This window comes from Petaurus breviceps, unplaced genomic scaffold (genome assembly GCF_028583685.1).
Source record: "Petaurus breviceps papuanus isolate PSGF00001 unplaced genomic scaffold, PetGlider_PUasm1.0 216, whole genome shotgun sequence".
In the NCBI taxonomy this organism is placed as follows: Eukaryota; Metazoa; Chordata; class Mammalia; order Diprotodontia; family Petauridae; genus Petaurus; species Petaurus breviceps.
This window is the reverse complement of record NW_027185867.1, coordinates 2,753,255-2,765,528: the sequence shown is the minus strand read 5'-3', so window position 1 is coordinate 2,765,528 and position 12,274 is coordinate 2,753,255. Positions and strand designations below refer to the sequence as shown.

Here is a 12,274-nt window from a genome sequence, read left to right as displayed (position 1 = left end):
AGTATGAATTTCTAATTTTTATTATTTACATATCATTAAATGGATCTCACAACTAAGTTTTTTTTTATCAATTGTGAATGATGAGGAGAAAATCTCATAATTTGAAAATAGATGAAGTAGAATACTAGTACAATTGCTGAATGGCATAATACTTTGGTAAGGCAGAAGAAATATTTCCGGCAGAGTCAGTCAGGGATCCTTCCCTCCTTCAGAAGGTTGGGGGAAAGCACTTAGCAATCTCAGAGGAGAAGTATGTATGTATTATATCATTCCCCATAACCCTAACATCATTGATAATGGCATAGGATACAATCAAATGAAATAGCAAGGGGTGGCTAGGTGGTGCAGTGAGTAAAGCACCAGCCCCAGAGTCAGGAGGACCTGAGTTCGGATCTGACCTCAGACACTTAACACACACACACACACACACACACACACACACACACCTAGCCATGTAACCTTGGACATGTTACTTAATCCTAATTGCCCTCCAAAAGGAAAAAAAAATTAAATAGTGCATATAAATGCTTTAAAAGCCTCAAAGTTGTCCCTTTTTTCACTCCCTCTCTCCTTCTCCCTCTCACCTCTTTTCCTCCTCCTCCTCCTCTCCCTTTCTCTTTTTTTCCCCTTTCCTCTTCTCCTTCCCTCTGCCTTTCCCATTCTACCTCCTCTTCCTTCTTCCCCTTCCCTCTCTGCTCTTATCCTTTCTTTTGACCCTCTCATTTCTCCAAGAAAAGGAGATGCAAAGGGGCCATTATATTTACCTCAACCCTTCACTTCTATTTCATTCATTTTCAACTCATGAGAAGACATTTTTTACCTTCATATTAATTTTTTTAAATGATAGGTATGATATTTTTAGTGTTAAGCATTGTAAAGAACTGCAGCATGTAATTCTGAGCAGGGTGAAATAGACTAGAGGTGGCTTTAGTGAACAAAACTGTCTTACACGCTGACTGTGGCTGTCAATAGTAGACCCAAAATATTACAGTTGTTTCCATTGGGAAAGAGATTATAAAGTATTAATAATGATGATGGGAACCTGAAAATTATATATTTATCCTTAAACTAGCAATCACAACAGTAACTTTTAAAAATAACACATACCACTATCATCTTTCACAATTTTTGGTCATAATTTTTTTCATTGTATTTCTCGCCACCTTTTACATTCCAAATTAGGTGATCTATAAAAAATTCCAAATTCCTTGTCCTCTACCTGATTTGGATCACAATGTTGGAAATATGACACACAACGATACAGTTCTGATGCACCTCAAGATGTTACCCAATAAGTCTCAGACTACTGAAGTGAATTTCATGATGGATTACACTAATGGAAATGTTCCAGATCTAGATGAGGAGGTCAAAGATTCCTTTCACAGGAGGGATGTGGAATATGAAGCACAGAGTATGGACAAATGTCAACCAAAATACTTTGCTTTTAACTCACGGGTAAGCTAGATTCCCTAGATTTAGATTTCCAGTCATCATATTAACATGACACATTAAATTTCTGTGACTTAAGCCTAGATGACATAGCTGTGCTATTTATGGTAAAAGGCTAACCAAAGGTTGTTATTTTTGTTTTTCAGACTGCTTATGCAATCCCCATTCTTGCATTTGCTTTTGTATGCCACCCTGAGGTACTTCCAATCTACAGTGAGCTTAAAGAGTAAGGTTGCCATTGTTTTAGCTTTATAATTTGATTTTAAAATGTATTCATCTTGTTCCCATGTATCCTCTGTGGAAACATAATTTTAGAATTTTCTGCAGACCATATCTTACAATGTCACATGGGAACATGGTTTAATCAGTGAAATGCCTAGACATATTCACAGCTCAGACCATTCATTGCATAAAAGATAGACAATAACTTCACTGATGATCAGTACTAAAGCTTTTTAATTTAGTATTTCCTGTTTGGAAATGGTTAACCATCTTTCTCTCTTTTGGACTTCATTTTCCTCATCTATAAAATGTGGTCATGGGATGGGATTCTTCATTTCTACAAATTGGTTCATGAGCTCTTTCCCCATACTGGGCACTAAGACTGATGTGATAGAGAACATGAAAACTGTCACAAAATCTGTAATTAGTAGGAAGAAAATGATCTTTTGTCCCAGGGTGTCAACATCCAGGAGAGACATACTTCTTCCCCGTATCAGCTACTGATACATTGATGTCCTCTGCTGAGCATTCTCTGAGGAAAGGGCCACAACTTCTCTTGACTTGACTTCACCTGTAGTGCAACTGTCCCTTTCATCCCTTTACCACCACTGTTTTTCCTGCAAATTAAAAAAATGACTAGTTACTAGTTCTTTTGTTGTTCAGTCATTTTCCGCCCAACTCTTTGTGTCATATACAACTCCATGACTCCATTTGGGGTTTTCTTGGCAAAGGTACTGGAGTAATTTGCCATTTTCTTCTCCAGTTCATTTTTATAGATGAGTAAACTGAGGCAAACTGATCTGCCCAGTGTCACACATCTAGTGTCTAAAAGCCAGATGTGGACTCAGGAAGATGAGTCTTCTTGACTCCACTCCTAGCACTGTATCTACTGTGCCACCTAGTTGCCCGTTACTAGTTCTAGGTATCACTTAGAAGAATCAAATTGTGACTAGAGCAGCTTTACTTCTTAAAAACAGAGTGATCATTACCATCACTGATTCCTCAATAGTTTTGTAAAACTCAAAGTTCAGTTTGTTTTCTCTCTTTTCAGTCGGTCTCGAAAGAAAATGCAGACTGTGTCAAACATCTCCATTACAGGAATGCTGATTATGTATCTGCTTGCTGCTCTGTTTGGTTATCTTAGCTTCTATGGTAAGTCAAAATTACATTTTTTGTTTAAAAACCCTTGCCAAATCAATTGGAAGTCTGAGTATATAGGATTGTTTCAGTGATTCTAGATAAGAAGCATGTCCTGTTGGTGACCATCAGCTGGCATTTGTTCATTTGCAATCGACACTAAAAGAGTCTAGCTTACAGGTTCAGATAATGTATCAACCCAGAAACATTTTGTAAAATCCTCACTCCCAAAGTAGATAATTTCCTTCTACAAAAGATAATCAGTTTTCACCCCGTTGCTACTTATTTACCTCAATCCAAGCTTTTTTGATGTTGAATACAATAGCATATAATTTTTATGCTTGTTTTCTAAATAATTATCAGAAAAGACTGCATAATAAGAACAAACTTTCAAATAATTTTGTGTCCAAATTTAAATGGAGCATTATTTTAACCTAATAAGTTACTCTTTACTAATAAATAACAATAGCATATTGTTAAAAATACTAGTTTTTTTTTTTTTTTTGCTTTTTTTGGAGGACAGTTGGCTTAAGTGACTTGCCCAAAGTCACATGACTAGTGTGTCAAGTGTCTGAGGCCAGATTTGAACTGAGGTTCTCCTGACTCCAGGGCCAGTGCTCTATTCACTGCACCACCTAACCACCCCCAAAATATTAGTTCTTTATGCCAAAGGGTGGATTTCATGTGGGTTTCCTCAAAAATGAACAGAAATGGACCTTTCTCTTATTAAAATAAACTAGCTATGAGTCCCCCCCCCCAACTAAGTTTATTAAATATTGAATACTAAATAATTGATATGGCATTGAACAAATAAAAATAATTTAATATTAAATTAAATTGAATAAATAAAATAATTTAATATTAAATTAATTTCCAGGTTTATTGTTGTTGTCCTCCATTGTCAAAAATAACATAGATTATTTGTAAAATCTATTCAGGTCCTTATCTTCTTTCTTTTTTTAACCTTTTCTTATTTTTTACAGATCTGAAAAGGGGTACATTATAGTTTTACTATATGTAATATATGTATATTATTATTGATCAATATCTCCATGAAATTTTATATTTTTATTTAATTATTTAGATGTTTTGCTGTTCAGTGCATAAATTCATTATCTATGGTACCTTTAAGTATAATATAATTTTCTCATTTATCTTTTTTAATCAAGTGTTTTTACAACTACCATATTTGAGATCATGATTGCTACCCCTTCTTTTTAAAAAAAATAACTGAAGAATAATAGATTTTGCTTCACCTCTTTATGTTAAACTTTGTAAATCTTAATATTTCAAGTGTATTTCTTGTGAACAACGTATTGTTGGATTTTGCTTTCCAATTCATTCTGCATTCTCTTGCCAAATTTTGGATAAATTCATTCCATTCATGGTTCCAGCTATGATTTTTAATTGTTTCCCTCCATCCTGTCCTCTTGTACTCTTTACCCCTAAGACTTTCTCTGTAAAAAGAAAAGAAGATTAAGAAAAAGGAATAGGAATGACTGTAAATCTTCTTTTCTATTAAATATCCATTTTCCTCTTATAGGATTGTATATAGGTTATTATTCTTGATTGTAAGTTTTTATCTTTTGCAATATAATTTTCTAAGTTTTTCTTTTCCTTAAAGTGATAACTTACACATCTTATTTGATCTTGAGTGTTTTTTGGTACTTGAACATTTTCTTTTTGGATAGAAGCATTGACCTATGACATTTCTGATACTTTTAATTTTGGTGTTTCTTTCAGAGACAGCTGTTGTTTTCTATTTCTCCTTTGCCCTCTATTTCCAATTGTTTTAGAAAGTTTTCTTTTATTATTTTTAAAAATATTACATCCACACTGGACCTGGAGTCAGGAGGACCTGAGTTCAAATCCAGCCTCAGACACTTAGCACAAAAACTAGCTGTGTGACCTTGGCCAAGTCACTTAACCCCAATCGCCCCTCCAAAAAGCAAAAAAAAAAAATTACATCCAGGTCTTTTTTTCAGAAAGGGTTGTAATTTTCAGGCAGTACAATGATTAGATTTCCTCAACCTTTTTTTCCAGGTCAGTTGATTTTGAAAGTATATACTTTAGATTTTCTTCTATTTTGATTTCTTCAATTTTTTTAATTTCTTTTTTTATTTTGTTATCTTATGAATTTAGTTTTTTAAAATATATTTCATGATTTGTTTTACTTTTACCAATAAAATAAAATATTTTAATTATCAGAGAAGCTCAGTCTTTCACAGTTGGTTGTTGTTACAATATTACTGTTGCTTCTTCTGGTTCTGCTCACTTCACTTTAAATCAGTTCGTATAAGTCTTACCAGACTTTTCTGAAACCATCCTGTTCAAAATTGCATATAGCATAATAATATTCCATCACAATCATATACCACAATTTGTTCAACCATTTCCAAGTTGATGGACATCTCAACTTCCAATTCTTTGCCACCACAAAAAGAGCTATTTAAAAAATTGTACATATGGGTAGTTTTCTTTTTAAAAATGTATTTACTTTTAGTTTATAGCATTCAATTCCACAAGTTTTTGAGTTCCAAATTTTCTCCCCCCCCCTCCTCCCCTCTTCCCCCCATAGTGGCATGCAATCTGATACAGGTTCTACATATATGTTCACATTAGCTTTAGTCAAGTTGTAAAGAAGAATTATAACCAATGGAATGAACAGTGAGAAAGAAGAAACAAAACAAAACAAAAAAGAGAGAGAGCAATTAATTTGCTTCAATCTGCATTCAGACTGTAATTCTTTCTCTGGATGTGAATAACCTTTTCCAATCATGAGTCTTTTGGAGTTCTCTGCTCCTCATTTCTTATAGCACAATAGTATCCCATTATAGTCATATACCACAACTTCTTTAGCCATTCCCCAATTGAGGGGAATTCCCCTGATTTATCACCACAAAAAGAGCTGCTATAAATATTTTTGTACATACAATCCTTTTCTCACTTGTATGATCTCTTTGGGATACAACCCTAGAAGTGGTATTGCTGGGTCAAAGGGTATGCACATTGGTTATAGCCCTTTGGGTATAGTTCCAAATTGATCTCCAGAATGATTGGATTAGTTCACAACTTCACCAACAATGCATTAGTGTTCTAATTTTCCCACATCTTCTCTAGCATTTATCATTTTCCTGTTTTGTCATGTTAGCCAATCCAACCAATGAGATGCAGTAGAGTAGGGTTTTTTTTTTTAATCTTTTTGGGATACAGATCTAGTAGTAGGTATCACTGAGTCAAAAGTTATGAACAGTTTTATAACCCTTTGGGGATGGTTCCAAATTATTCTCCAGAATAGTTAGACCAGTATACAACCCTACCAGTCATGCATTTATGCACAATGCATTAATGTTCTATTTTTCCTCCTCACCAACATTTGTCATTTTGCTTTTCTGTCATATTAAGCAATCTGATGGGTATGAGGTGATACTTCAGAATTGCTTTAATTTGCATTTTCCTAATTATGATTAATTTAGATTTTTTCACATGACTATTAAGAGTTTTGACTGAAAACTACCTTTATATCCTTGTATATCCATTTATGAATTGGAGGATGGAACTTAATCATTTTTTAAAATAAATTTAGCTCAGTTCTCTATATATTTGAGAAATGAGTCCTTTGTCAGAGAAAATTGATGTAAAAATGTTTTACCCAGTTTTCTTCTTTCCTTCTAATTTTTGCTACATTGGTTTTGTTTGTGCAACCCCTTTTGCTTTCATGTAATTAAAATTATCCATTTTATTTCCTGTAAACCTCTTTATCTCTTGTTTGGTCTCAAACTCTCACCTTATCCATAGATTTGACAGATAATTTTTTTAATGATTCCTTATTTTGCTTGTGATGTCACCTTTTATGTCTAAATCATGTACCCATTTTGACCTTATCTTGGTATATGATGTGAGATGTTAGTCATGCCCCATTTCTGTCAGGCTTCTTGCTAGTAGTGAGTTATTTCCCCAAAGTCTGGATCATTGAGTTTATCAAATGCTAGATTACTATGATAATTCGCTTCTGTATGTTATATACTTAGTCTATTCCACTGATCAACCATTCAATTTCTTAGCCAGAAGTAAATTCTGCTTATGACTACCACTTTATCATATAGTTCGAGATCTGGTACTACTAGACCACCTTCCTTCACAATTTTTTTTTATTGATTCTCTAGATATTTTTGACTTTTCATCCTTCCAGATGAACTTGGTTTTTGTTTCCCAGCTCTATAAAATAAGTCTTTGGCAGTTTTATTGGTATGGTATTAAATAAATAAATACATTAATTTAGGTAGAATTGTCTTTTTGTTATTATATTGGCTTAGCCTATTCACAAACAATTGATGTTTCTCCAATTGTTTATATCTGGCTTTGTGTGTGTGTGTGTGTGTGTGTGTGTGTGTGTGTGTGTGTGTGTGTGTGAAAAGTGATTTTAATTGTTTCATATAGAGTTCCTACATATGTCTTGGCAGGTAGACTCCCAAGTATTTTATGCTATCTGCAGTTATTTGAATGGAATTCTTCTTTCTATTTCTTCTTGCTGGGTATCTCATGGAGGTTTGCTTTCTGTTTGGTCCATTCTAATTTTCATGGAGTCAATATTTGGGTAGGGTTGATGACCTTCTGTTCTCAGCTATCATATTAGCAAGCACCCTAGCATACCAAGGACGGCCTGCTATCACAGGTTCTTTGATCTGTTTTTTCTAAAGGAAGGACAATTTTTAAGGGATCAACAATCTTCTTTTAATTACATTAAATTACTAAATCACTAGATCAGGGCAAAGTTCAGCACCCTGAACATGGACAAAATACAAACAGAGAAATTAGCACAGAGATTCAACAGACAGGGTTCCAACTGTCTAAACAAAGTAATACAGCCACCTACATACACCACTAGATCTAGGGAGCACAAACATCTGAGCAGTTGCGGGGCTCTTAACAAATGGCTACTCAGAGTCCCGTCCAGGGAATCAAAAAATCCTTCTCATAAGCAAACCCCCAAAGCAAAGTATAAACTTCCCAGAATATATAACAAAGACTTGGCCCTTGATTGGCACAGAATCAGAAGGCACAAAACCTACTTGATCCAGCACAGTTGTGAATTATCAGGGTTCAAAGGTAATTAATCCTTTAGATGTTTACAATTTAGCCTGAGCCTAGGAAACTGAACTCCAGAAAAACAACAACAACAAAATCCCACTTTGTTTACACTTGCAGCTATTCAGTGTTCTGAGTTTTCTGTTCCTAGTTTCCATTTAACATTACAGTTTTTTCAGGTTATCTTGTGGTGTTTATGTCTAGGTTGTTCTTTTCTCTGAGACTCTCCTTGGATATGTTCTGTAGTCATTCTCTTTTTCTGTACTTACTCTTTTAACTTCTTTTAATTCATAATATTTCTCCTTGGTGTTTGGCTTTTTTTTTTTTCAAATTTACTCATATCTGCAGCCTCAATTCCTGGATTAGAATTTTTTGCTTAGATGAGACTGTATTTTCTTCCACGTTCTTGACAGTCATATGGTACTATCCCTACTACTACTTAGGTGTGCTGGTAGTTAGATGTGGGGTGTATGGGTGTTCAGGGAAGACTATTACCTCGGTTGTGAGGGCTGCCAAGCCCTTTTAAGAGTAACTTTCCACCTTTGGTATCTATCTACTACACAACTCTTATTTGTGGTTTCAAGAAGCATATGCAGTGGTAAACTGTTTTAGCAGACAAGTTAAGCCAGGTTGAAGGCAATTAATGGGCCTCAAACCCTTTAGTGAGTTGGGGCTTTTCTACCACAAGCATTTGAAGATTTCCCTGGTGGAATGGGCAAATGAGAACAATTTGTTCCAATGGGTTATGCATGCAGTAAAAGCAGTTATGGTGGAGAACTTAAGAGAGTGGTTAAAAAATGAAGACAACAAGCTCATCCACTGCATCCTTTTTTTTTTCTTTGCAAGGTAATCTGGGTTAAAAGACTTGCCCAGGATCACATAGCTAGTAAGTGTCAAGTGTCTGAGACTGGATTTGAACTTGGGTCCTCCTGACTCCAGGGCCAGTGCTCTATCCACCGCACTGCCTAACTGCCTCACTGCATCCTGAGCCATTGCCAGTTACCTTGATTTTTGTCTTGCCAACTAGACTCTGATGACTCTGGAAGAGAGTGAAGTCAATGACTTTGCCAACTTTGCCTCACTTAAATCCAATCTATATGCATGCATCAAAAAACATCACCCATACCATTTTACTATTTTCATCTCCCTCAAAGTCCTGTGGAGACAAGAAAGTGATGAATGAAGCAACAGGTAGGAATATACTGGGAGCTGTAGTCACAAGCTTGCACATAGGAGGCCCAGGGCATAGAGTCAATTGAGCTAAAGTGGGATTCAGCAACCCCTGGGTAAGAAAAAGGTGCCCTAAAAAGTGTCTACTTCACACAACCCTGATCTGCTTACTGCAGCAGGAGGGGATTCCATCCTGCAGTTAAAACACAAAAAAAATGTAGGAAAACTTTTGTGAAGATAATTCTATTCACCAGTAGTACATGGAATATGTGCAAGCTTATGGACAACACAAAATCCACTAGACATGAAAGATGAAGAGCTCTTGTTGCAAGAGAACTCAGCAAGTATTGCATTCAAATAGCATCCCTGAGTGAAATAAGGCCGGCAAATGAAGACCACCTTACTGAAGTTGGATCTGGATACATATTTTTCTGGAGTAGCTGCAGTGAAGGGGAGCATTGTGAAGCTGGTGTAGGTTTCACAATAAAAACTAATTTAGTCGATAAGTTTGTATGTCTCCCAAAAGGAGTGAAATACAGGCCAATGACAATGGGATGGTCACTTGCAGGATACAATATAATGCATGTGCTCCCACCATGATGAACCCTGATGAGGTCAAAGAAAAATTTTACGAAGACCTGGAGACCCTCATCATCAATGTGCTGAAAAAGAACAAACTTGTAGTTCTGGGAAACTTTAAGACCAGAAGAGGCACAGGTTATCTGACATGGCAGAGAGTCCTCGGTAGAAATGGAGTCAAAATGAGCAACAGTAATGGTCACTTACTATTGAAGACTTGTGTGTCTCATGACCCTCTCATCACCAAAACTGTCTTCTGTTTACTGAAATGCAATAATGCTTCATGGATGTACCATCAGCAAACACTAGCATTTAACAGACTCTATCATTGTAGGAAGAGATAGGAAATGAGAATGATGAAGGCATAGAGTGCTAGCTAGACTAATCATAGACTTGTCTTCTCCAAGCTAAACATTTGTATTCATCAAAATTGGCAGCCCCAAGGCAAGACAATTACCAGAAGACATAATGCCAACAGTGCTTCTCTGTGGATGAACAATTTGTTGCTAACTTGGAGCACTGTTGCAAAAGTGGAGCAGAAAATGAGTGGGCAGCTTTCAGATTTTTTGTATAGCACTGCATTGATTCATTTGGGCTGGAACACTCACAAACATCAAGCTTGATTTGATGAAAATGATGGGAAATTCAGAAGCTGGTAAATAAAAACACAAGAATTCCGCAGGATTTACTAGGAAGATAGTTCATCTGTCTCTAAGGAGGTGGCATTTAACTTCATCAAATGTAAAGTGCAAGTGAAGCTTAGAGAGATTCAGGATTCTTGGCTCAGTAAGAAGGCAGATGAAATTGTTTTATGCTGATACTTAACAATCCAAAGTACTTTTGTGATACCCTGAAAACTATTTGTGAGTCAAAGACCTGGGTTTTGTGTCTCAACTCAGTGCTGGTGGGGCCACTTTGATTAGTGATAAAGACAGGATCCTGGAGAGAGGAGCTGAACACTCCCAAAGCGTTCTGAGCAGACCATCATTAATCAGCTCTGACAACATTGACCATACCTCCAGTTGAAGTCAGTCCCTCTCTAGCCAAACTTCCAACTGAAGAAGAGGTTTTGAATGTTATTGGTTCCTCTCATGTGTCCATGAACCTGGTGCTGATACTATTCCTGCTGAGATTTATAGGACAGGGGGTCCACTGCTTGTACAAAACTTGACTGAAATCTTCCAGGTTATATGGCAAAAGAGGCTGTCCCCAAGGAGTTCAAGGATGCCTCCATTGTCCATTTCTGTAAAGGTAAAGGAAATAGCTTGTTCTATGATTATCACAGGGCTGGGGGGTGGGGGGAGCAGGGTGTCTTGGTCATTGCCAGCAAGATTCTTGCCAGAGTCCTCCTTAATAGGGTGATCCTTCACCTGGAATATGGTTGTCTACATGAGAGCCAATGTAGCTTCAGAAAGGCTCGAGGAACAATTGATATGGTGTTTGCTACCTGACAACTCCAGGAGAAATGCCAGGAATAGAACAGAGGTCTGTATACAATATTCATAAATCTGATCAGGGTCTTTGATACTGTCAGTTGTGAGGGCTTGTGGAAGATCATGGCAAAATGTGGTTACCTGGAGAAGTTTATCAGTGTTGTAATCCAGTTTCTTGATGACATGGTTGTATGGGTTCTGGATAATGAACGACATGCTCGAAATTTCCCATTCACCAATGGAGTGAGGCAGGGCTGTGTGCTTGCTTCTGTGCTTTTTAGCATGATGTTTTCAAGTGATGTTTCAGATGTCATCAATGAGGATAAAAAATGCATCAAAGTTAGCTACCACAGGCAGTCAGTTTAACTTGAAAAAGCTATAAACCAAGTGGAGGAAGAATTGGTATGAGATTTTTTTGTTTGCAGATTGCATTCAATGCAGCCTTTGAGACTGAGATGCAACAGAATATGGATTGACTCTCTGCCCTTTAACCTAATTTTGGCTTGACAATTAACACCAAAAACCAGAGACTCTCTACCAACCAGCATCAGTTCATACACAGAACCCTTGATAACAGCACATGGAAAAAAATTTAATGCTGTTGCTAAGTTTACTGACCTTGGAAGCTTTTTTTTTCAAGGATGTATGCATGGATGGTGAGGTTGATGCACATGTTGCCAGAGCTAGCTGAGTGTTTGGGAGGCTCCTAAGATAAGTATGGAAGAGAAGAGGTATTAGGCTGCCTACCAAACCGAAGTTCTAGAGAGCCATTGTGCTGATTTTACTGTTGTATGCCTGTGAAATGTGGACGGTATACCAGGAAACGGAATCACTTCCATTTGAATTATCTTAGGAAGGGTCTGAGTATCACCTGGTAAGATAAGGTAATGGACATTGCCAAGCATTCAAATCCTACTGCAGGGAAAACAACTCCAATGGGCTGGCCACATTGCTCAAATGCCAAACAGTTTGCCTAAAAGACTATTTTATGGAGAACTCACACAAGGCAAGTGCTCACACGGAGGTCAGAAGAAGCAATACAATGACACTCCCAAGTTCTCTCTGAAGAACTCTGGAATAGATTGTGAGACATGGAAGACACTAACACAGGACCATCCAGCACGGCATGCCCTCATCAAAGAAGGCACTGTATTCTATGAACAAAGCAGAAATGCAATGGCTCACAAAAAAAGTGA

General features: G+C 36.7%; 1 protein-coding gene across 8 annotated transcripts in view; it reads left to right on the top strand.

The window, feature by feature from the left end:
* SLC38A4 (solute carrier family 38 member 4) overlaps positions 1-12,274 on the top strand; it is a 137,755-nt gene that overhangs the window by 111,655 nt on the left and 13,826 nt on the right. For 7 of the 8 annotated variants that reach the window (XM_069094255.1, XM_069094254.1, XM_069094260.1 and 4 more), the window contains 3 exons: positions 1,183-1,455; positions 1,596-1,675; positions 2,723-2,823. In XM_069094255.1, coding sequence (XP_068950356.1) covers positions 1,183-1,455; positions 1,596-1,675; positions 2,723-2,823 — 454 coding nt within the window. The remainder of the gene's footprint in view (positions 1-1,182; positions 1,456-1,595; positions 1,676-2,722; positions 2,824-12,274) is intronic. The other variant, XM_069094262.1, reaches the window with a different exon arrangement.